At 42.2% G+C, this 26,704-nt stretch overlaps 1 protein-coding gene across 2 annotated transcripts in view; it reads left to right on the top strand.

Annotated features, from left to right (window-relative positions):
* The window catches only part of PIGG (phosphatidylinositol glycan anchor biosynthesis class G (EMM blood group)), a 556,446-nt gene that overhangs the window by 408,157 nt on the left and 121,585 nt on the right, over positions 1-26,704 (top strand). For both annotated transcript variants that reach the window (XM_063455507.1, XM_063455506.1), the window contains one exon: positions 13,173-13,494. In XM_063455507.1, the coding sequence (XP_063311577.1) occupies positions 13,173-13,494 (322 nt within the window). The remainder of the gene's footprint in view (positions 1-13,172; positions 13,495-26,704) is intronic.

The following is a 26,704-nucleotide window of genomic DNA, read 5'->3' as shown; positions in this document are numbered from 1 at the left end:
TACTTAAGGGACACCCCTTACCTGGCTCCATACCTTCGAGGTCAGCGTTGCATCACCCTCCCACCCACACCTCTTTATCAACTCCTTTTTCTTACATTTCTTCTTGGTGGGCCCTCTTTATTTTCAGGCCTACCTCATCGTCGGTTTCGGCACACCACAACCGACTTGCTACTTTTATACCATCCTACACTTATTAGGTCTTATTTCTCTTTGCCATCATGAGCCCTTCACACAAATATATATATAAAAGACTAATGAATAAAATGTCCCAAGTGAAAGAGCAAAGTATACCAGGTTTGCAGATTGAGGGTCCAAAGTTGTTTGTTACCGGCCAGATAAAAGTGACTCAAGACCTTCTCGTGCTGTATCAACACTGGCTGACAGACCGTGTGCGTTCCACTGCGGCTCTGGATGCGGTCATATATGAGTATGTTTCTTTGAGAGGAAATAAATATATATTTTCCTTTATCAATCATAATCTGGTATTTTGTGGTTCAATGCTTTGGTATACTGTGTGAGCACAAGGCTCACTTAAACTTCATTCATTCTTGGCTGGCCCGTGTTAGATAATAATGTAAATGATAACGGAATGGAATCATATGCCCCATTTGCCTTTGTTTATACATTGAATTAAAACTTAAAGCAGTCCTGTTACAAAATTAATCATTTTATGGATTCATGATGGAATTACTCGTTTTTTTTGTTTGTTTGTTTGTTTTTTAAATAAATAAAAATGTATATATGTATATGTAACATCAACTTAAAGCCCCTTTGTTACCCTTGAAAAAAAGTAAAAAAATCTTTGTTGGTGCAATAAATGAAAACATTGGAAATTGTCTTTGAACACACAAATAGGAAAATTACTTGTTTCAAGGCCTCTGCTTCTGAAGTTAACTCCTTAATTAAGTAATGATTCCTAATGGGCTATTTTGCATTAGTATAGTCCCTGTATCCGATTTGTAAAAAAAAAAAAAAACATTCCTGTGCATTCTAGTTTCATAAAATAAATAAGGAACAATAGGAACTATGTTTCTGTAGTGGAGCCCAAGTCCTATCAGGGACCATCCTCGGCTGGATACATCAAAGTACAATCAGGAACATGCAAAATAGTCAAAGAATCGCCCACCTCCTCCCCAGCAACTGGACGACATACAGCTCTTGGGGTACAACTCAAGTTTATTGACACATAGACGGCTTTTATGCCCAGTCCCATGCAAGGGGTTTCACATACAATAATGCAGGGTTTTCAATCCCATGATCCTGTGCCTGAGAGATAATTGCCTGAGATAGTTACCTTAGAAAACTCCTTTAATTTAATGATCTACCAAGTACAGAAAATCTATCCTGTACCCCAAAAGTACCTCAACCATACCACAGGACCTCACAAAAAGTACATTTCCTGATAGCCCAAGAATCACTCAGATTGGTTCGGCAGAACGGGAATGACGTGGTAAAATTTTGACCGGCCAGACACGAGGCGCTAGCCCAAAACAGTTCCAAGGAATCTCTTTATTTCAGGATACGGATGGTCCCCCGGTTCGGTAGTTCATATCTCCTAAATATTGTTTGTGTAGGTGGTAGGGAACTGGAATGGGCAGCGGTCTAAGGTTTTATAGATATAAATATGTATAACAACAATATGTACAGAAACATTTGACCAGTGAACCGACAAATAAGGGGGGAAAGGGGGGAGGGGGTGAGAGAGGGGGAAGAAAATAGTGTTGATTTCAGAGTGGTACGGGTGTTCATTCTGACATATTGTGAGTTTGGCCAGTGGTCTCATGAGTTGAAGACAGGAAAAGTTAAAGTACAGAGGCATATATCAAAAACAACAATAAAACATTGGTATATAGGCAAACTCTATCAATATCTAGTGAGAAAAAAAAAAGATAGTGGGAGACCGTGCCACAAACAATATGTAGGAAATATATATATAAATATATATGTACACAATTATTTTGATGATTGTACACACAGTTGACCTCACAGATAAAAACAAATTATACAATAGTGCAGTAGGTAAGAGGTGATGAGATAATCTTATGTGATATTACTCACATTTGTTAGAGCTAACTTAGAGCTCAGCTGTAATACATATGGACGGAATAATCCCTGTCTAAGGATGTATGTAGATGTAGACGTCTCAAATGTATCAAATAGGATGCAGTGTGCAGGACATGTATAAAAATACAGAAAGATACTCCTATGGTGAAGTAATACTATTAGGTGCAAAAGAAAAATCAAGTAATGTACTTAAATTTACCAGAGCAGAACTTGCTCTAGTGTGTACAGCATGGGTGGTATAATCCCCACCTAAGGATCTGATGGTGCCAGGAAGTAAAAATAATTAAGTAAATATAAAATAAAATGTACTATTTATTATACAAGTATTAAAAACAGTAGCAGGTAACTTCAAAGGGTTCCACTGATGCATTTTGCCTGTCCAAGACTTCTTCAAGAGTGTAGTGAAGTCCTCATGTGTTCTGTTTATATAGGCAGTCTAATTATAAATTACTTCCTGGTGTGTGTAATTGGTGGCTTCCTGTAACCATCCTGGAACGCACACGTCATACCGGAAGTGACGCAGCGTTTCCCAGTATGGTATTCTTTGCGTTCCAGCTTGGAACGTATACAGAGCCAAAATGGTGCCGCTGCGTTCCAATCGGGTTATACCATCCTGCGTTCCAATCGGGTTATACCATGCTGGAATGCACAACCCCATCTATTCTTTTTGAATATTGGTTGTGACGAACCCTCCATCCAACAGATGCTCCTAGTACTCACCAAGGACCATCAGCACTGCACCAGACACCATAAGCACTGCAGACCTCCCGAACCGCCGCAGCTTGGTTGGGGTCTCGCCGTCTTCTGCCCACCCTGGACTTACGACAAGGCTCCAGGTTAAAGTAGGTAACTCTCTCCTCCAGGGGAGTATAGCAGGATCAGCTGTAGAGCTCTTACAAGAGCTAGTAGAATCCAAGGGAGTATAATGATTTTAAAAATCCCTGTAGTGATTATAGCTGTTCCCTACAACACGAGATGAGGCTGCGAGTTGAGGGTAAGAAGATCTGAGAGTTTAATGGTACAGGTTGAATTTTGATACAACTGGACCTGATGGAGCACCATGGAACAAATTGTACAGACCAATAGAAACAATGTAACAATGCCTGACACTCCCACATGCATCACACAATTCCTCTCCTCTGCCTGTGATACAATAAATGTAGATAATGTATTAACGTAATTATCCTCAAGCATAAAAAACACATATTTTATAAAGTACTATAAGTACCCCAAAATATAACACATCCCCTGATAGCTCTGATCTAGGTGAACAACATATCCCAAAATCACCCAGATCAGATAATGGGTTCAGAAACTTTATGGAAGTCATATATTTGCCTAGGCGCAGGCATGGTCTCATGCCCAAAACAGTTCCACAGAATTGCAGCTAAGTGCTGCTGGAGGACCGACCGGGAACCACGAGGTCTTCATGCCGAAAATAATTGCAGGGCATTCGCGGCTAAGTCCCCCTGAAGTCTATTCGCAGTTTTGGTCCAAGCGAACAAGATGGTGTTCGAATGTCGAATGGCGGCCACTTCGACTGTTCGGGAGTTCGAATAACTATTGTTTAAAGTCCTAATAGCCACAAATAGGGTCTCTCAACCACAATAAATTAAAGGGGCCATAGTCACAGGGTAAAAGGTTGGCAATTGGTCCCCTCCAACCCCCAGTGGCGAAGTGGCATTGTGTCACGAGTGTGGGCTATAGGCCCAGCCAAGACAGTGGGGAGAGTGTGGAAGTTACAGGGTTAATGACACCAGACCCCTGGTTACCTGTTGCAAGTCCCAGCAACCACTCCATTAACCCCTGCAATCCCTTGTACACTAACCCCCTAGTACACACTTTACTGCCACCACCAAGACTTTTAAACCCTTAGGTCTTAGGTTACCCCCCACACAGGAGAATTATAGAATCACAGTTCTACTTTTACTGATCAAACACATATAATTAACCCTTTTTGGTAACATGTTTACCTGAACTTTCCTCTGGAGAGTGAAGTTCATAGAGAACAGAGACACAAGCTGATTAAGTAAACATTTAATCTGACAAAAAGATTCACAGTGCAGAGTACAAAATACAGACATAAATGACATACAGATAACAAATTGCAAAACAGTACATAAAATAAAATAGGAGGGGGCGTGGCTAACTGCCGAGCTTAATGGACGCACATTAATCTTAATGCTCCCGACCCAAATTCAATCCACAGCAATTGGAGAAATCTACAAACTATGGGTAACCCCAAAAAGCACCCTAACTCCCAAGGACATCCAGGGAAGACACCTTCAGCGAAATCGGGATCCTTAACCCGTTATTTCAAAGAAAATTCAGACCGCATGTCAGAGGCCGCAGCCGCGACCTCGAGTATGGCTGAAACAGAATCTCCCTTGGATTCCCAACCGCGTAGCCCCTGCTACTCTGACAGCTCACAACCAGCAGACAAACATGAAGAAACAGACATCCGACTTATGATTAAGAACTTACTATCTAAAGCAGATATCCAACAGATCCAACAAATGCTGGGCAAAATAGAATCCTCCTTCCAATCCAAACTGAAAGAGATGGGCACCGACGTCCAGCCGCTACATTTACGGATCACAGACCTGGAAGAAGAAAATTACTAACATAACAACAACTCTAGACTCGCAAATCTTGAATTGGGCATCATCCCAGAGACATATTGATGATCTCGACAATAGGGGAAGAAGAAATAATTTGCGAATCAGAGGGATACCGGAGACCCAAGGTGAAGACGCAACTCTGATTCTCTCTGAACTTTTTAATCTAATTCTGGAATCCCCCGCAGACAACCTAATTTTATTAGACAGAGCCCATAGATCACTCCGTCCGAGAGGACTTTCACAAGATTCGCCAAGGGACATCATCTGTAGGTTACACTATTACAGCGTGAAGGACAATATAGTGAAGGCCCTTAGGGACATGACCCAACCGTTACTCTTTCATGACAATCCAATACAAATATTTCCAGATCTGTCCTGGTACACTCTTCAGGCAAGAAGGGCACCCAAGCCGGTTACAGAACTGCTACGACAACGAAACATACGATACTGATGGGGATTCCCTTTTGCTCTAATCCTATCCATTAAAGGAAACATTTACTCTATCTCAACGTTTCTGGATGTAACACCATTCCTCAGAGCACTGGACCTCCCTAACACAACCGTTATAGATTGGAATACTCCCCCACCTAACCAAGAAGCACTTCATCCATCCCAGCGGCAAAAATGGTCCACTCCAGCAAGAAAAAGACGTCCGGATCATAGATTCCAATCTCCAAACCAGAGGCAAGGTAAAATTCCTACGGAACGCACCCCTCAGAGGCAACGCCCAAAAGATAGCGGTCCCAACTGACAACCACAATTTGAACACTAAAGATCTATCAACCTCTCTACTAGTGAGGAATTTTTGTGACGCTCACCAAAATAAATTCTCCATCAACAAGACAGAGCCACAGCAGCGGCATATTCTACTCATCTGAACCTAGACTCTTACTTCAGAGACTTCTCGACATCTCCAGATACAACGTATCAGACATTTTATTTTTCCAGGGGACTTTTTAACCCACAGACTACACTTTCCATGCACCTCCAACCACTTCAAACAGAGGCCTGGGAAGATTTAGCTACACAGGTCGTATAATTGTCTAACATTATCTGCTATGTTTTTCTGACACAACAATACCTTAGCAAGTCGAAAGACAGAAAAGCTTTAAATACTATGCATTATTGTAAATAACTGTTTACGCTATAGATGATGTAGGTTATGAAATACCTTTTATCTGCCAAAATTTATTGTAACTCACAATTTCTAGTAGTAAAATGTTTCCACGATAAACCTCATTAAGGGGAAGCTACCAGTTACTACAACGCGCAACATCTTGATATGACCTGCACACAGGGCTATATATATCCCATCAGACCTAAAGCAGAAACGTTAAAAACACTATGTAATATCTTCAATAGTTTTCACCGATATAATCTCTATTAGCCAGAAAATGATATTAACTCATTAACTTAAACTATATTTTGCACGCTTATTACTAATTACCCTAATGTACAATGTTTCTATAAGTATTATGTCACTACAATAAGCTATAGTACCAGGAAACTGGGTGTTGATATATCACACAACACTTTAACGAGGAGTCTACAGAGGACAACACATGGCTCCTCCGACAGGTAGTTGAATATTAGCAACCAATCCATCATAGACCCCACTAATCTTAAAGGAGCCTATTATTATAAACTCGCATTGACTAAAAATGATAATGTTTTATTCAGCACATGACAGCTATGGTATTTAATTTGGGACTCTTAACAATAGCACACATGATTTAAATAGCCGAGAGCCTCCCACCTCCCTCCCTTTCTACCCAACAATAAATCATTAAAAAAAAGACAATTGGAATTAAATCCAATTGTGTATTTATCTACCCAGAGAGGTTAATTACAGCACTATTATATATCATTTAACGCCACCACATAGTTTTCAAGGTTGTCAACGTTGATCACGACTTAACAGAGCTATTCTGGTTCCCATCATCGACCAAGAAAAGGTTTACAGATGCCCAACAAACCTCACTAGTTAGAGAGGAAACTTATTTCTATTCAAACTGCTCTTCTCCACTACAACTAGTTAAGATACTGGATTGTGACTTGGGTCATCAGCTCAAGCGCAAGTACACGACCCCAAATACTTATTGGTTCTTTCTCTAGCGTCGAGATTGAACTACATTCCCCTTAGGGAAAATTCATACTAACCCTTCCAACTTACACTCCCTCCCTTCTTCCTCACTCCCTCTTCCCTTCTACCCTTCTCTACACATCCACTTCATCTTCCCTTCACCTACCCTTTGTTTTCTCTTAAAACCAGGTCTACTAAGACCTTACCTAGCGAGACAACTAGATTCCTATAAACCCAACAAGCTGAGATTTAACCCATCAGTACTGGGAAGCTGTTCACAATAGGACAGCAAAGTACTCCACATTATTAGAAATTGTTATCAGTCCTTGTACAGTACAAGTGTTATTTTGTTATATTGTTGTATTATAATTATATTATATAACTACTCCACTACTTAACTGTATTTAACTCACTGCGATCTATAAACAGATTGATTAAGAGATAACCTGAACTTTGGAAAACCAAGACTTTGAAACCTATTGCACACTATCCACATATCTCTACGGTAATATTCCCGCAGATTTATCTCACCAGAGATACTTTGCAACAGACACACTAGACAATATTCTGCTGGTGTGACATTGTTAAAACAATTGAACCTAATTCACAAGTTATATTCAATCTCCCACCAAACTACTCCACACTCTCCCTCCTTTAATCCCCGTCAATAACTATAACATCACTCATTGAGAAATATCAACATAAATTTGCATTGCTTCAGATAGGGACCTCTACGATTTAACTATCCATCTTCGAATTACCCTTCACTTATGAAAGTGATCATGAGTACCTTAAATATCCTCACACAAAATGCAAGGGGTTTAAATACCCCTGATAAACTATCTATTGCACTTACAGATTTCAAGAGGAACAAAGCACATATAGTGTTTATACAAGAAACACACTTTAGGAAAGTCTCCCCTCCCAAATTGTGCAACAAAGATTATCCACTAGGATACTTTAGCCACTTCTCTGAGACTAAATCCAGAGGAGTAGCAATTCTTATTGGACAGCACTTACAATTCACATATCAAGAACATTTGGCAGATGACTCTGGTAGGTTTGTGTTTGTTAGGGGCAAAATTGGTAATACTCAAATCACCTTGGGAAACATATACCTACCAAACAAAAAACAGAACCATGCCCTTGCAAAAATATTAAGTAAACTCAGTGTTTCAAGATGGAATTCTCATAGTGGGGGGTGATTTCAACATTCCCTTAGATGAAAACCTTGACACCACCTCCAAATCTAGAGACTACCAATCTCAAACACGAACTCTATTTAAAAACTCTCTTTTTGATGCTCAACTTTACGACAGTTGGAGAGCCACACACCCCACTAAAAAAGACTACTCTTTTTTACTCCCCTCCTACAGGCACTTACTCTCGAATTGACACCATCTTCCTCCAACATAGATATCTTCCTCTCATACAAACAGCTACTTATGGCTCGATCACCTGGTCGGATCATGCCCCTATGACATTAAACCTTTCCATCCCGTCAGCATCTACACCGTTCTCCCAATGGAAACTTAACGACTTAATACTGAACGATAAGAAAACCTTGACCAAAATACGAGAGTTAGCATCAAACTACTTCTCAGAAAATACCCACCCAGACACAACACCAATTATGACGTGGGAAGCTCACAAAGCAGTCCTTAGAGGGGAACTGATAAAAGCAGCAGCAATTCTTAAAAATAATAGGGAACAGAAGGTAGAACAACTCACTAAAGACATTAAAAAGCTAGAATGCAAACACAAACACACCCTCTCATTGGATGAACATAAATTACTATCGAGTAAACGATCTGAACTGACGGCTATTTTACACTTACATGCTAAACGTAAGCTATCTCTAACGAAAAACACGTACTACACTCAAGGAGGCAAAGCAGGTAAACTTTTCGCAAAATCTATACAACTAGAAAGACAATCCTCCTTTATCTCCGAAATTAGGAAAGGAGATGGCACCCTCACATGCCATATGCCAGACATAATGGAATCCTTTCACAAATTTTACTCACAACTATACAACCTCACCAATACAAAACCCACATCAGAAAGTATATTAGAATTTCTAAAATCAAGAATTAAACATACTATTCCGGCTAACAATATAGCATTTTTAGATAGCCCAATAACCCTAGAAGAATTTCATGCCACAGTCAAATCTCTACCCCTAGGTAAAAGCCCAGGTCCCGATGGCTTTACAGGGAAATACTACAAAGAGTTAGCATACATACTAGCACAACCATTTCTTGAAGCCTACAATTTGAGACAAATTTCATCCCACATCCCTAATTTAGCTCTCGAGGCAACTATCTCAATAATTCCAAAACCGGGAAAAGACACAACCGTCTGCACGAACAAATCAGATCCAAATTCTCCGTTAACTGGACATCCAAATCAATTAAGTACTTGGGAATACACATTCCCAACAAATTTGATGATACTTACTCGATCAACTTCCCCCCTTTAGTAGATTCCATCACAAAAGACCTAAATAGATGGCATAAACCATGCTTCGGGCTGCTATGTCAGGTTAATATCCTTAAAATGAACATCCTTCCACGCATCCTTTACCTCCTTCAAACTATTCCACTTAAGATCCCAACTAAATTCTTCCTCTCCATCAAGTCACTATTCCTGAAATTTATATGGGCCCACAAACCTCCACGACTAGCATATCAAACATGAATTAAAAAACGGGAACAAGGGGGACTAAATCTCCCAGACATAGATGCCTACTATAAAGCGACTCATTTACAAAGACTCTATGAGTGGACACGGACACCCACAACACTCCAATGGGTCACACTAGAAAACAGCTTCTTAGACCCCCCACTTCTTGCCTATCCCTGGCTTCACAACGACCCTCGAATCGCGGAAAAAACTAAACAAACACCCAACGATATCTCCTACACTGCACATCTGGTTCAGGTTAAGGACGCAATCAAATATTTCACCCTTCCCCTCTCCTATATATCCCTTAACTCTAAACCCTTACTTTCACAAAGGAACAACAGGGAAACAAATGGGCTTTACATATGATGGCCCATTCCTGAAGCTAAGCGACGCAATAAATGGAAATAAACTTAAACCCATACAAGATTATTTTGGGTCGCAACTGAAATCAAAAAAGAGATCAGGTGCAGTAGGTCCAGGAGTCAGTTCATTCAGAAAGGCTTATTTTAATGTGTTCTGGTTATTCAGAAGGAACACAGCACTTGCGTATATGAGGTGTATGTCTTTAAATCTGCTAAAGGCAGAGTCAAATTTTGCTACACACCAAATAGTATACTTTTGATTCAAAGCTCCAAACAGGAAAGGATGCTATAGGAAAACAGTATGAGGAACTGATCCCTATTTGTGAAAAAAAAAAAAAACTGAAATAATTATATATGGTGTATACGTCTTTAAATATGTTATAGACAGAGTAACTTGAGGTATATGTCAGATGTTAAACTTTGCACTAGATATATAAACCTCTTGTATTATGTAATAGATATACGGTATATATGGCTGTATTCTATAATGTATTATAAACCATATCTCTTTAAAATCGTTAAAAGATATATATAAAAAAGGAGAAAATGAATAGGTGAATAAATGCAGTAATGCGGAATTTATTGGATATAATTTTTCAATCAGAAGTAAAAACACTAGAAATTTATAAAAATAATAAGTAGTATTAAAAGTGTAAAAATATATGAGCCAGGAACGTATAACAAGGATATTACCAGCAGTTTGGCAGTTCTTAAATCGGATAAACCGCAGGGACCTCCCAGGATGGATATAGATACAGTGTTGCAAAAAACTGTGATCTTATGGCTGTCGGCTGTGAGGTTGGCGTGCGTCCCAGACCTCACTCTGGGTAATGTGCGCTGTCGGCCGATTGGTCCCCAGATCTTAGGGTGCACACTCTCACTAGTCGGGAGAGGAGAGGGAATCCCTTGTTGCTGGTTTACGAAATCCTGTGTCTGTATCCTGCTCAGTACTGGTGTGGTCTTACCAGACCAGCTAAACCACTTCAGACCTCTCACTAGACTTGAACTATTATGTACCACCCACCCTTCAAAGATAAAAACTCTTTCTACACTACATTCAATAATTAGAGAGGCATGCACACAAAATCCGCCAAATTTTACTCTAAAGTGGACAGATGAACTACTTACTAACCACCAATGGAAGAATGTCTTTATTTCAATCCATAAGTCCTCTATATCAACACACGCACAAGAATGTAATTACAAAAAATTAACCCGCTGGCACAACACACCAGCCAAACTTAACAAATTCTACCCTTCATCACCGGATCTTTGCTGGAGATGCAATTCTCCAAACGCTCACCACGCCCATATTTGGTGGCAATGCTCAATGATACATAAATTTTGGAAGATAATTCACATAATCATTCAGCTAATATTCCATAAAACTTTCTCATGTAGCCCGGAACACTATATCTTTCTGTTACCACCACACAAACTTAAGACACTGGAGACAGTACTGTTTTGCAACTTGGTCATGGCGGCTTCTCAACTAGTTCCCAAATATTGGAAACAACCCAAGTCCCCCTCAATTCGGGAATGGATAATGAAAGTTGACGATATTAAACTAATGGATGAAATTACCTTAGCTAAAGCAGCTAAAGCACTTGTTAAATTCACATCCATATGGGATCCTTGGCTCAAACACGTCCACTCCCAACCTCACCTAACACAATAGACGAACCCAACACATACCTTTACCCATAACCAAGGTACAGGCTCTACTCGCTTTCTTCTGTCTCTAACACCACAGACACCACTTCAGCTGTTTTCTCCTCCACCTCTTCCTCTTCATATGAGGAAGGGCTGGGTTGAAAGTAACCAATTGAAGAAACACATGTAAAAGTCACTCAAACTTACTCTACTAAAGTGGCTACATCACACCTCATTTATAACAATACATCCACTTCTTCCATACCGTTTCATCACATCCTACTGAATCTTGGTTCTCCAACTCATCCACCTATCTGCACAATATCACAGTGGAGCTAATCAGGACACATTATATTCTCTATTATCACATGATTTTTTTTACTTATTAAGTTATCTTCTTTCTAAAGTACTCTTACAACACAAAACGTGTGATGATTTTATTATGACTTGTACCTGTTGTTCTGTGAAATCTTAGTCCTGTTTTAAATTACGAACTATTGAAATTGTAATCTCAATGTAATCTCGCTGTGCCAAAGCATATGTTTAACTATGTAAAATATATAAACCAATAAAAAATTAATAAATAAAATAAAATAGGAGAAAACACAAGAAATTCCTTGCATATATTTACCCCATATAGAATTCTTATGGGAGTCTTAGACGGTATAGGTCTCCTAGAAGTTACTGACAAAAGAAAAAATGAATAACTGAACTCTCTGGATAGTCCAACACGCTCATTATTTATCTAAACTAGTTGTTTATCAGTGCGCAGGCCACTTGGGGGGATCAGAGAGGGTTGGTTTGGCAGCGTATTGCCCACTCTATGCAATTCCTTGTGTCCAGCTCTGGTGATGGCTATCTAGATGTTTTATGGTCTAGGCCTGGTGCCAGATCAAAGACCACAATAAATGTCATCCCAGGGTTTACAAAAAAAAAAAAAAAACTCTTAATATATATCAACACACATCAAACACCAACTCATGCTTTTGGCATGACACATTGGTTTTCCATTTCGACACAAAATTCAAAACCCATACCCATACCCATATATTCTTAGCTGTCAAGATCTGAATAGCCTGTTCATGAGAAAAACAATTTCTATTTGCTTGGCAAGAAATAATAGAACAACTTGATTACCAATATAAAATGGAACATCATTTTATTTCCACTATGGATATTAGAATATCTTATTCAAATGTATGGCTACCCTGGACCAACTATAGAGAGAGGCTACAATAAACATGTTCTCTCTTTTTTTTTGCCCCGAATGGGATTGGCCCGTGTCGAGTTTACCTTGTTTTATTTTGTTTTGTAAATTTTTTTTGTGTATTTTTGGGGGTTTTTATTTTGTTTCTCTTTGTGTGTTATACTGTATATATGAATCTGTTATTTGATATGAAAGAAAACGATTTATAAATTAAAATAAAAAAAAATATAGATGAGAACAAAATGGCTGCAACCAGATCCAAGATCTTGCACAAGGAAGAAAATATTATAAATATAAATAAAATCATGGGGAGAGTACAAGTATTAAGATAGATGGGGACATAAGGAGAGGAAAGTCGAGAGAAAAAAAAAAAAACTATAACAGGTCTCCTTTATTTTTATTTTTTTTTTTATTTTATGGCTTTTGTTTTTAAAAAGAAGAAATTACAAAAGTGATTTAAGGTATTACATTTTTTTTTTTTTTTTTTTTTTTAGGGGAATCACAGAAGCATGCTTTGTGTATATATTTGTTCTTGGTGTTCTCATTACTGGAATCATTACTGGAATCAAAGACCTCTTGAAATCCCAAGTTATTAATGCAGACCCCAAAACAAGGAGCACGAGTTTATGGGATGTGTATTGTGGCTTGGTTCTACTTGCTGCTCTTTTATTTCGACCTCACAACCTGGTAGTGCTGGTGTTCTGCCTGATGATTCAGAGCACTTTGACAATGTTCATCTGGAGGTTGCTGAAATATAATGCAGTTCAAGTCACCTTAATGCATTACTGGTTCGGGCAAGCTTTTTTCTTTTTCCAGGTATGTTTGTGTGTTTTAATTGTGTAAATTTAAAAGAAGAACAATCTGTCTCTTTTGGTAACCTTATGGGTCACCTAGAAAGTATGTAAAATAATAGCTTTGTGTGAAGAAAGCTACACCTTTGATAAAATCTAACACAAGTAGGTATTTCAAAAATGCGCAAGTGGTATCTGCAGACTCCGTCAATACAAAAACAGTGATGCACAAAAAAAAACAAAACAAAAAAAAAAACAATTCAAGTTAAAGAAGAAAATCATCCACATCAATTAAAAGTTGTTTCAATGTGCTTTGGAGATCAATGTTAGGACTGTTTAGAAACAGACTTAAAGATTTAAATTCTAGAATTGCAAGGAAAAAAGACATTTCTGTCTTCAAGACAAAGAGGGAAGAGATTAGAATTGCCAAAAAAACATGTAATTGGGACTGAGTCATCTGGGGTGATGAAACCAGGATATCAATAATTAATAGCGATGGAATGCAATATGTAAAAAGAATTGGAGAATATTAACTGCCTGAATGCAGTATAGCAACCTTAAAATATCCAGTTATGGCTATATGCAATTTTTGTGTAATTGATGGTACTGTAAATGGCAAAAATACATCAGGGAAAAAAATACATCAAGTTTAAATTATGAGATAAGCAGAATTGTATAAAAAGAAAACACAGTATGAAGATAGATTGGGGTAATTCCTAATTTACAGGATTATAAAAAAATATTTAGATCAGTTATACATGCAATACGATTTCCTATGCAGTTACACTTTTAACCACAAGGTGGCAGCATGCATTTTAATGGCACCATGTATAGGAGCAAAGACCAACATGGTTAAATTGGTAATTTAAAGGAACACTAAAGTCACCTAAACAACTTAAGCTTAAAGGGACACTATAGTCACCTGAACAACTTCAGCTTAATGAGGTTGTTCAGGTGAGTGCTACAGCTCCCTGCAGCCTTTTTCTTGTAAGCACTGTATTTTCTGAGAAAATGCAGTGTTTACATTGGAAGCTTGGAACACCTCTTGTTGCAGTCAATCAGACGGCCACCAGAGGGACTTCCAAGTTCAGAGGCCCTAAAAAGGCCTCTCGTCTCATGCATTCTGGGTGAATACTTCAGACGGGCTATCAGCACACAAAGCACTGACAAAGCACTGACAGCTGAAGCCCGAACCCACAGGGACGCTTTCTGTCCACAATAGTGGTTGGGGGGGGGGGGGAGACCTACTCTCCTCCCCCCCCGGCCCCCACCCCTGGGCGGTGGGTGGTGGCCCTAAAATTATCAATAAGGGGGGGACCTACTGCCCCCCCCGGCCCCCACCCCTGTGCGGCGGGTGGGGGCCCTAAAATTATCAATAAGGGAGGGGACCTACTGTCCCCCCCGGCCCCCACCCCTGAGCGGCGGGTGGGGGCCCTAAAATTCACAATAGGGGGGGGACCTACTGTCCCCCCCTGGCCCACACTCCTGTGTGGCGGGTGGGGGCCCTAAAATTCACAATATGGGGGGACCTACTGTTCCCCCCCAGCCCCCACCCCTGAGCGGCGGGTTGGGGCCCTAAAATTCACAATAAGGGGGGACCTACTGTCCCCCCCCGGCCCCCACCCCTGAGCGGCGGGTGGGGGCCCTAAATACAAAGGGGGGGGGACCCTAGTTAACCCTCCCCCCCCAAAAAAAAAAATATCTCCCTACCTACCCCCCTCACCCTAAAAATAATGAGGGGGGGACCTTTAACTAAAAACCTGTAAAAAAAAAAAAAAAATGAGATAAAAACAACTTACCATTCAATGTTTTCTTTCTTCTAAAGTCTTCTTTCTTCAGCTCAAAAAAAGGCCAAATAAAAAGCCATAATAACCGACGCAATGAGAAAAAAAAAAAAATAAAAAAAAATAATCCATCTTCACCCATGGAGGGCTCCGCGCAGACTGAGCTCTGCAGGGCGGGGGAAGGCTTATAAAGCCTTGCCCCGCCCTGCAATTAGGCTAAGAACACTCTGATTGGTGGGTTTAAGCCAATCAGAGTGCTCTTTGTCATTTTACAAGCGTGGGAAAGTTCTTTGGAATTTTCCTACGCTTGTAAAATGACACAGAGCACTGTGATTGGATGGATTTCAAGCCATCCAATCACAGTGCTCTGTGTCATTTTACAAGCGTGGGAAAGTTCTTTGGAATTTTCCCACACTTGTAAAATGACACAGAGCACTGTGATTGGATGGATTTCAAGCCATCCAATCACAGTGATCTGTGTCATTTTACAAGCGTGGGAAAGTTCTTTGGAATTTTCCCACGCTTGTAAAATGACACAGAACACTGTGATTGGATGGATTTCAAAGAACTTTCCCACGCTTGTAAAATGACACAGAGCACTGTGATTGGATGGCTTGAAATCCATCCAATCACAGTGCTCTGTGTCATTTTACAAGCGTGGGAAAATTCCAAAGAACTTTCCCACGCTTGTAAAATGACACAGAGCACTGCAATTGGATGGCTTGAAATCCATCCAATCACAGTGCTCTGTGTCATTTTACAAGTGTGGGGAAATTCCAAAGAACTTTCCCACGCTTGTAAAATGACACAGAGCACTGTGATTGGATGGCTTGAAATTCATCCAATCACAGTGCTCTGTCATTTTACAAGCGTGGGGAAATTCCAAAGAACTTTCCCACGCTTGTAAAATGACAAAGAGCACTCTGATTGGCTTAAACCCACCAATCAGAGTGTTCTTAGCCTAATTGCAGGGCGGGGCAAGGCTTTATAAGCCTTGCCCCGCCCTGCGGAGCTCAATCTGCGCGGAGCCCTCCATGGGTGAAGATGGATTATTTTTTTTGCGCTCGGGTTTTTTTTTTTTTTTTTTTATTACGTCGGTTATTATGGCTTTTTATTTGGCCTTTTTGGGGGCTGAAGAAAGAAGACTTTAGAAGAAAGAAAACATCGAATGGTAAGTTGTTTTTATCTCATGTTTTTTTTTTTTTTACAGGTTTTTAGTTAAAGGCCCCCCCTCATTATTTTTAGGGTGAGGGGGGTAGGTAGGGAGAATTTTTTTTTTTTGGGGGGGGAAGGGTTAACTAGGGTCCCCCCTTTGTATTTAGGGCCCCCACCCGCCGCTCAGGGGTGGGGGCCGGGGGGGACAGTAGCCCCCCCCCCCCCCCCTTATTGTGAATTTTAGGGCCCCCACCCGCCGCACAGGGGTGGGGGCCGGGGAGGGGCAGTAGGTCCCCCCTTATTGTGAATTTTAGGGCCCCCACCCGCCGCACAGGGGTGGCGGCCGGGGGGACAGTAGGTCCCCCCCCCTTATTGATAGTTTTAGAAAGCGAGCTGAGCTGTCAGACAGCTCAGCTCGCGAACGCGCATTACGCGCACATGCGCGGTAAAGCGCTGAATTTCTTCATAGGGCGGCTGTCAATGCCGCTCTATGAAGAATGTGATTGGTGCAGCGCAAAGCCGCGCATGCGCACCACATCGCGATGACGCTTCTCTGTGAGAAGCGTCCTATTGGGCCCCGCGATTTCGTCATTTTGGCGAAAAAGGGGGTGCGGCATGACTGGGAGCTCGGCGCTGGAATGGAGGTAAGTTTTTAATATAAAAACACCTCGAAAATTATTTTTATTAAATGTAAGTTCATATAAAAACAAGAAGGAAGGCTGGGGGACCTGTCTTTCTTGCTTTTATATGTTGACTGTAGAGTCCCTTCAATAAAGCAGTTTTAGTGTATATATCATGCTTCTCATGTTTCACTGCTCAATTCACTGCCATTTAGGAGTTAAATCACTTAGTTTCTGTTTATGCAGCCTTTGTCACACCTCCCCTGGCTATGATTTACACAGTCTGCATGACAAAAAAAAACTGGTTTTAATTTCAATCGGATGTAATTTACCTTAAAGGAACACTATAGTCACCTAAATTACTTTAGCTAAATAAAGCAGTTTTAGTGTATAGATCATTCCCCTGCAATTTCACTGCTCAATTCACTGTCATTTAGGAGTTAAATCACTTTGTTTCTGTTAATGCAGCCCTAGCCACACCTCCCCTGGCTATACCCCCCCCCCCCAAAAAAAAAACAGGTTTCACTTTAAAACAGATGTAATTTACCTTAAATAATTGTATCTCAATCTCTAAATTGAACTTTAATCACATACAGGAGGCTCTTGTAGGGCCTAGCAAGCTATTAACATAGCAGGGGATAAGATTTTTTTTTTTTTTTTTTAATGTATCATTTTTATTAGGGGTTTAACATCATAGTATCACACAGTAGAATACAGTATGTTGGAGCCATAAGAAAGCAGGTACAGTAACAGAGTTTGAAGAGTAATTAATAACCATTTACATAGGCATGCAAACGGTACTTCAGGATGTCGCATACCCAGTACCGCCAAAGGCTATTCATTCCGTAACTGCTGTGGGAGGCGGCAGAGATGCCAGAGCCCAGCGCCCGGTAGGCACAGGGAGTAATGCATGTGTGTAAGGATATTGCGGAAGAGGGCTCCTGGGTGTGCATGGTAAGTGCTGGGATTTAACTCTGAGCCTCCGTTCTCTAGTACCTCGGAGCAGTCAGGTGTTTGACTGCCGTTGAGCCTCTACAGTCAGACACGTGTTGTGAGGTTGTGTCCTCTACTAGTCTCCTCAGGGTTTTCAAGACTTGCCAACGTGGCTATGACCCTTGGTTTTTTGAGAGGAGGGGGGGGGGAGGGTGGTAGGAAGTGGAGGAGGACATTGAACTGGGAAAGGGGGGGAGGGGTTGAGATGCTCTACTTTGCACGTACGTCAGAGATTGGTGTTCGTCACCTTGTTGTCGCAACCATCTACCATTTGGACCAAGTGCGGTTATATTTCAGTAGGGTATCGCTGATTGATTGTGACATTTTCTCATACTGTTGAGTGAGACTCACTTTGGCAATTACCGACTGTATATCTGGTGCCAGGCTAGATTTCCATAGGGCAGCTATACGTTGCTTTGCAGCTAGTGTGATATGGGTGATCAGTGATGCCTCGTGAGCCGTAATACCGAGTGGTAGCATATGGAGCAGGTAATGTTCAGGGGTAGGTGGCAGGTTTATCCCTACTTTGGATTTTATCAGGTCTTGAATTTGTTGCCAGTATTGGCTGAGTACAGGGCAGTACCAGAATATGTGGCTTAGGGTGCCTTCCTGTTGGTTGCATCGCCAGCATTTTGCCTGGGCTCCCGGGTATATTTGGGCCAACCTTTGGGGCGTATAGTACCACCTTAGCCACAACTTGTAGGCCGCTTCTACATGGTCTATACAGTGTGTAGCCTTTCTTACCAGTGCCATGCCCCCCACCCACCTGTGCGGCTCAAAGGTTCCATTTAGCTCTCTTTCCCATTGTAACATATAGGATTGTTTTGTCGGTCTGTCTAAGTCTAGTAGGTGGTGATAACAGAGGGATAGTGGCTTTTTTTTTTTTTTTTTTTGCCCAGGCATAGCGTGTCAAATTGGCTGTGGGGTTGTGTGAGCGTGGTTATTTTTTTGACGTCTCCTACTATATGCTTTATGCGAATGTATGTAAAGAGTTCATTATTAGGAAGAAGGTATTTCTTCTGGAGGTCGGGGAACAGTAGTAGCCCCTCGATTCCCATGAGATGTGATATTCTGGTCACCCCTTTTTCTGTCCATCCCTGCAAGGGGAGGTCGTGAGTGTGGCGCAGGAGATTAGTCAGCGGGGCAAGGGCCTCTATATTCCCACTGGTCATTTTTGGGGCCCATCTTAGCCACAACTGAAGTGATCCTCTCGTTTTCGTGAGGGTCTTGGGACAGCGGGGTTGGGCCTTGGCTGGGATCCACAGTAGGTCACCGAGGGAAAGAGGTGGCGTGTCAGGAAGTCAGGAGGCGTGCCATCTGGGAAAGGTGTGTCGCTAAGTAGTATTTGGTTATATGGGGTACTCCCACTCCGCCCCCTCCCATGATCATGCTAATGTTCGCTAGGGATACCCTTGGTGGTTTTCTTTTCCATATGTGCGCATTAAAGAGGCTTTGGAATGCCCGAAGGGTGTACTTAGGAAGGCTAATCGGTAGGGCTCTGAAAAGGAATAGTATCTGTGGGAGGATTTTGATGGCATTAATACGTCCTAGCCACAATGTGTTTTTGTTGCCCCAGCTCTCCAACCGCCACTCTATGTCCCCCATCAATTTCCCATGATTATGCTTTATGAGCTTGTTTTTCGAGGGCGTCAACTTTGTGCCTAAATAGGAGAGGGTATCTTTCCTCCATTCAAAGGGGTAAAGTGTTTTTAGAGACTCGAGGTGGGATCTGGCCAGGTTCATGGATAACACCTGAGTCTTTGCCACATTGTTTTTATAATAAGAGACCCAGCCATAGGGTGGCTGAGGGGTTGAAGAAGAAGGAGAAGGATGTCATCTGGAAACACTGCCGATTTTTGTTGGCCAGTTGGGGTGGGGACACCCGTGATGTTAGGATTTGCCTTGATTTTGCAGATTAGGGTCTCCAGTGCGAGGATAAATATGAGGGGCAAGAGTGGGCAGCCCTGTCGTGTGCCGTTCGACAGAGCAAAGCGTCTAGAGACGAATCCGGAGCTCATGACTGTAGCTTGAGAGGAAGAGTACAGGGATAGGAGTCCAGTCAGGAATTTGGGTGGGAAGTTAAACTTGCGGAGGACCTCCGACATATAGCCCCAGTGGAGCCTGTTGAAGGCTTTCTCCGCATCTAGTGCGATCATAAGGCCCTGTAAGCGTTCCGAGTTCATGAGTTCCATTATGTCCAGGGCTCGTCTGGTGTTGTCCTCTACCTGGCGTCCGGGAACAAAGCCCGACTGCTTAGGTGAGACAAGTTGACATAGTAGGGGGCGGATTCTATTCGCTAGGACCTTGGCGAATAGCTTGGTGTCAGCATTAAGAAGCGAGATCGGGCGGTAGTTTGCACATAAGTCTGTGGGTTTGCCCGGTTTGTGAAGTGTAACAATTGTGGCTTCTAACATTTCCGGGGGTATGTTGCCCGTGTCAAAAATGTGGTTGAATAGTGCCGTGAGATGGGGGATTAATAGGTCCTCAAACACCCTATAGTAGTGAGTGGAGTAGCCATCCGCGCCTGGGGCCTTGTGTCTCGGGGTGTCACGTAATGCCCTAGTTATTGCAGTGGGTAGAATCGGATTTGTCAGTGCTGTGGCCTGTACAGTGGAGAACTGGGGAAGGTGTATCCCCTCCAGGAAGGTGCTGATGTTCTGAGGAGGGGGTTGGTGCTGGGTGGGATCTCCGGAGAGGTTCTATAGTTTTGTGTAAAATGCAGCAAATTCGTCTACAATCGCTTTAGGGTTCATAACTTTGGTTCCATGACCATCCTTGACATAGGGGATTTTTACCTGGGAGATTCTTGCCTTAAGCTGAGAGGCCAGCAGTTTACCCGCCCTGTTCCCCTGCCTGTAGTAAGTCGTTTTCATCTTCCTAATGGCCCGTTCGACCTGTTGCATTTGTAGTGTTTCTAATGTGGTCCTAATTTTTTGGACTTCACGTCTATGGGGTTCAGTGGGTGAGGCTTTGTGTCGTGTTTCGGCTAGCTTTAAATCCTTCAGTAAGGAGTCACTTTTTTTAGAGAGTTGGCGCTTCAATTTCGCCCCCATCTGTATGAGTGCGCCACGCGTGCCTGCCTTGTGGGCCAGCCACATCGTGGTAATGTTTGTGTCAGTGTAGTGATTGTCCACAAAGTAGTGTGTTAGGGATCTCCTGATCTCAGAGGCCCTCTCGGAATTATCTATGAGGGACTAGTTGAGTCTCCACTGGCCCCGCCCTCGGACTGGATGTAGTGTAGTGAATGATGATATGAGGGGGGCATGGTCCGACCAAGTTATCGGGGCAATAGCGACCTTCGCTAGAGTATCCAGAGTTTTAGTATCGACCAAACACATGTCGATGCGGGAATATTGGTCATGGACCCTGGAGTAAAAGGTATAGTCCCTAGAGGCTGGGTAAAGTGCCCGCCAGGTGTCATGTCGATTATGGAGATGGAGGAGTGTCGTCAGTTTTTCTCCCAGGAGTGTGGATCTTGGGTCTAACACACAATTAAATTCTCCGCAGATCATCGTCTGTCCTTTCTTTAGTTTGTCAATCCGTCTTAGTGCCTTCCGTAGGAAGTCATACTGGTTGGCGTTGGGGGCGTAAAGGTTCGCTATAGTCACCTGTGCGTCATTGAGGAGGCCTACCAGAATCAAGAGCCTACCGTCAGGGCTTTTGTATTCCCTTTCACATTGGAAATGCCAATCTGAGTGGAATAGCGTGCTGACTCCTCTTGTCTTGTTAGGTGCTAGGGCGTGATACGCTAACGGATAGAAGGAGGATGAAAACTTTGGGGGGGTTCATAGTTGAAAAGTGGGTTTCCTGTATACATGCAACCGAGGCATGCAGGGTCCTTAGTTGGGACATGGCCAGCCTGTGTTTTTGTGGGGTGTTTAGGCCATGGGCATTCAGGGACACTAAGATAACTTGCTAGGGGGGGTTCATTGCAGATGGGGTTGGGTGCCACATAGGCACATCTGGGTGGGAGTGGGTATCTTGCGGGTTTTGCGCAGTACGGCTTAGTGAGGTCTGTAGTGAACACCTCATTACTTATCCTGTGGTAGGAAGGGAGCATCTCAGGGGTATGGGATATAACACAACTTATAACGGTTATAACCAAAATAAATAACATAAACAAAGTACCGTATATATTCTAATATAAGCCGACCCGAATATAAGCTGAGGCCCCTAATTTTACCCCAAATAACTGGGGAAACTTATTGACTCGAGTATAAGACTAGGGTGAGAAATGCAGCAGCTACTGGTAAATCTCTAAATAAAATTAGATCCTTAAAAAATTATATTAATTGAATATTTATTTACAGTGTGTGTATATAATTAATGCAGTGTGAGTGTATGAGTGCAGTGTGAGTGTATGAGTGCAGTGTGAGTGTATGAGTGCAGTATGAGTGTATGAGTGCAGTGTGTGTATGAGTGCAGTGTGTGTATTAGTGCAGTGTGTGTATTAGTGCAGTGTGTGTATGAGTGCAGTGTGTGTATTAATGCAGTGTGTATGAGTGCAGTGTGTGTGTGTATGAGTGCAGTGTGTGTGTGTGTGATGCAGAGTGTGATGCAGAGCCTTGGTGGGGGGTGGGCATTTTTATTATGTTTTATGATTATTTTAATATTAATAGTTTTTTTGTTATATATATATTTTTTATTATTATTATTATTATTATTTTGTGTTTTATATTATTATTTTATTATAATTTGTATTTGTTTCCGTCCCCCCTCCCTGCTTGATACATGGCAGGGAGGGGGTCTCTCACTCCCTGGTGGTCCAGTGGATGGGCACTGTGTAGGAGGGGGACTGGCAGAGCTCTTACTTACCTCTCCTGCAGCTCCTGTAAGCCTCCTCCTCCTACGCGCCGGTCCGTTCAGCACCTCTGTCAGCTTACACTGTAAGTCTCGCGAGAGCCGTACTATGACCCTGCGGCTCTCGCGAGACTTACACTGGGAGCTGACAGATGTGCTGAACGGACCAGCGCAGAGGAGGAGGGAGCTGACAGGAGCTGCAGGAGAGGTAAGCGCTCGCTGCCAGCCCCCTGTCTGTATTATGGCAATGTAAATTGCCATAATACAGACAGTGACTCGAGTATAAGCCGAGTTGGGGTTTTTCAGCACAAAAAATGTGCTGAAAAACTCAGCTTATACTCGAGTATATACGGTATATACAGAGCAAATAGCTAAAAAGCTTTATGTAGAGGACCCCACCGCCGAGCGCGCACCCTCTACTGCTCTGAGAGGGGGCTACAGCGGCAGTTGGTGTCCCAAGAGAACTTCAGTGGGGGGTTTGCCAACATTCGGTGGGGCCTATACGCCTGTCACAGTCCAACCACATGCAAGGGCTGAGAAATAAAGGAGGGGTGACCCTCGCAGGGGCCCACTGGGAGAATTGGTAAAGGCCAGTGGCAGCAAGGGCTGAGGTATAGGTATAGGCCAGCTCGTGCGCCTCATCTTGTCCCTATAGGGCATATCAGGGTGTGAGCATGGGTGGAGTGACAATGTTAAGTCCATATAAGTCTCTCCTTCGGACAAAGTTCCTGGCTCTCGAGTGGGGCAATAAGTCCGAAGTGCGGAGTGGCGGAAAAAATAGTGTCAAGGTGGCTGAGCGTGATAGGGCGAGGGCACAATTGTACTCACGTGCAGGTGAAAAAACCCTTTCGTTACCACAGTTCCATAGCGTGGGCGTAGGCCTTTGGGAATTTGCAGGCCTTTGAGACTTAGCTGGGACCCGCCTGAGTGGGTAATAGCGGTAGCTTCAACTCCTTGGCGGCGCCATTGGCTAGGCTTTTGTCCAGCTCGTGGCTGTTTTCCGCAGTGGGGCCGGAGGTGTGGGTGCGTTGTCGACGGGGAACAATCCCCAGGATTTGAGTGTCTCCATTCCCTGGGTTGGGTCTTCAACTTTAGTCAGAGATCCATTTCGCCATATCAAGAGTTTAGTGGGAAAGCCCCATCTGTAGGGCACTTTGTGATTTCCGAGGCACTTTGTGACGTTGATAAAGTCCCGTCTCCTGGACATCGTCGTCGGAGATAGGTCAGCATATAGTGATATCTCCTCATAGGTGGGTGGCATCTCGGAGGCCTTCCTTTGCGCCGTAAGTATAGCTTCCTTCGCACTATAATAATGTAATCTAGTCACTATGTCCCTCGGGTCAGATCCTGCCTCAGATGTGTGCGTTGGTGAGCGGGAGCCGTCGCCATCTTGGTCGGAACGGAGACGGTCTTTTTTTCCCTTGTCGGAAAAAGTCCGATGATCGCTGGGCTTTTGGAGGTGCCATGTTGGGGTGGGGGGGGGGGGTGTTCCCCTAACCTTTGGTATCTTTTGTGGGGTTGTGGAGGCTGTTTGCCGCTTTTTGTGCCGCTGTTTAGGCCGATCCGGTCACAGAGCTCTCACAGCATGTGACCGCTCAGTTGGACCGGAAGTCCCGCCCCCTCGGATAAGAAAATCTTAATTAAACAGAACTTGCAATAAAGAAAGCCCAAATAGGGCTCTCTTTACAGGAAGTGTTTATGGAAGGCTGTGCAAGTCACATGCAGGGAGGTGTGACTAGGGTTCATAAACAAAGGGATTTAACTCCTAAATGGCAGAGGATTGAGCAGTGAGGCTACAGGGGCATGGTTTATACATCAAAACTGCTTCATTAAGCTAAAGTTGTTCAGGTGACTAGTGTCCCTTTAAACTATTGTATCTCTTTCGCTGTCAATTGAACTTTAATCACATACAGGAGGCTCTTGCAGGTCTAGCAAGCTATTAACATAGCAGGGGATAAGGAAATCTAAATTAAACAGAACTTGCAATAAAGCAAAGGTAAACTTTAGATGACTCTTTACAGGAAGTGTTTAGGAAGGCAGTGCAATTCATATGCAGGGAGGTATAACTAGGGTTCATAATCAAAGTGTTTTGACTCCTAAATGGTAGAGAATTCAGCAGTGAGACTGCAGGGACATGATCTAGACACCAAAAACTGCTTTATTAAGCTAAAGTTGTTTTGGTCACTATAGTGTCCCTTAAGATAGTTAGCAATATTACAATAATTAACTTTGAATATTCCAGAGGCCTCTGGTAATAATTCAGTGTTTTCACTGAATTATTAAATCCACTTATATATACCCTCTGTAATATAATCACACTTATGACCTTTTTCTAGTAACACGTATATTATGTGCTTCTTAACAGGATTAATTACACTGGTGGGGATGAGTCATAAATGCTTTGACAAATTAACTAACATAATACAAAAAAAAAAGCATTTCTCGGTATGGTAAAAGCGTTTCATTTTTAACTACAATTTAGAAAGTAGATAAGAAAACACAATTATCAGAGCGCTAAATAATAGACGTCTAGGAAAAAAATGGGAAAAATATTATGTCTATACTGTATAAATAGTTCTACAGTCAAATATTATTAGTAATATTGTCTCTGCCTACAAACTTTGATGTTTTCCCTTCACAACCTACACCACCATATCAAAAATTAAAAGAAGTGGAGTAATATTTAGGTGAAGTACCTCACACCAAACAGTAGTATATAGTAATAAACATTACTAAATGATTTAAATAAATATATATAATTCCTCCCACCATAAAATAAGGTATATTATTAAGAGAGTAGATAGGGTATTCTGCCTCTCTGATCGACTCAACCGGACAGTTTGCTGTCTCCCGGGTGCTCGGGTCTGGCATGTTGCCGACAGAGTGGAGGGATTATTGGGAGGGGCTGGAGATGACCCAGCTGCCATGATCCATATTGGTACCAATAACAAAGTTAGAAGAAAATGGAAGGTCCTAAGGAATGAGTTCAGGGAACTAGGAAGTAAGCTAAAGAAAAGGATCTCCAAGGTATTTTTTTTCAGAAATATTACCTGTGCCGCACGCTACAGCAGAAAGGCAGCGGGAGATTAGAGAGGTCAATGTGTGGCTAAAGTCTTGGTGCAGGAAAGAGGGTTTTGGGTTTTTAGAGCACTGGGACGATTTTGCGCTTGGGTACAACCTGTATAGTCATGATGGATTGCATCTAAACAGAAGAGTGTCTGCTGTGCTGGGGGATAGGATGGCTAGAAGGTTGGAGTGGATTTTAAACTTGTGGTGGGGGGAGGGTCAAAGCAATCTAGAAAATGGAGATAGGATAGAAATGAGATGGGCTTTAGCTCAGAACAAAGGGGGTAGAGATGTGGGGAGGGGAAAGCTCAGAACAGAGGAGGTATGTAATATTGATAATTCACAAAAAATACAAAAGACTCATGATAATATTACATTTATGCTTACTAATGCAAAGAGCCTATATAACAAAATGGGGGAACTAGAGGCAATAGCATACACTAAACAATATGATATAATAGGCATAACAGAAACATGGTGGGATGAGAAACATGACTGGGCAGTTAATTTAAATGGGTACACGTTATTTAGGAAGGATAGGAAAAACAAGAAGGGTGGTGGGGTATGTTTATATGTCAACCATGAGTTAAAGTCAAATCTTAGGCATGTGGAGTGTGACGAGGAAAATGTGGAGGCTTTATGGGTAGATTCATGCTTGGGGAAGAACAGCTGTTAGAGCAAATTGAGAGAGCTGCAAATCGAGGTAACATGTTAATTATTGGAGATTTTAATTACCCAGACATAAATTGGGATAGAGGGACTAGTACTTCAGCAAGGGGAATCAGGTTTTTGAATGTGTTAAATGACACCTTTATGT

The sequence above is a fragment of the Pelobates fuscus genome, chromosome 5 (assembly GCF_036172605.1).
Source record: "Pelobates fuscus isolate aPelFus1 chromosome 5, aPelFus1.pri, whole genome shotgun sequence".
Taxonomy (NCBI): Eukaryota; Metazoa; Chordata; class Amphibia; order Anura; family Pelobatidae; genus Pelobates; species Pelobates fuscus.
The sequence above is the reverse complement of the archived record's forward strand: the minus strand, read 5'-3'. Positions and strand labels throughout refer to the sequence as shown.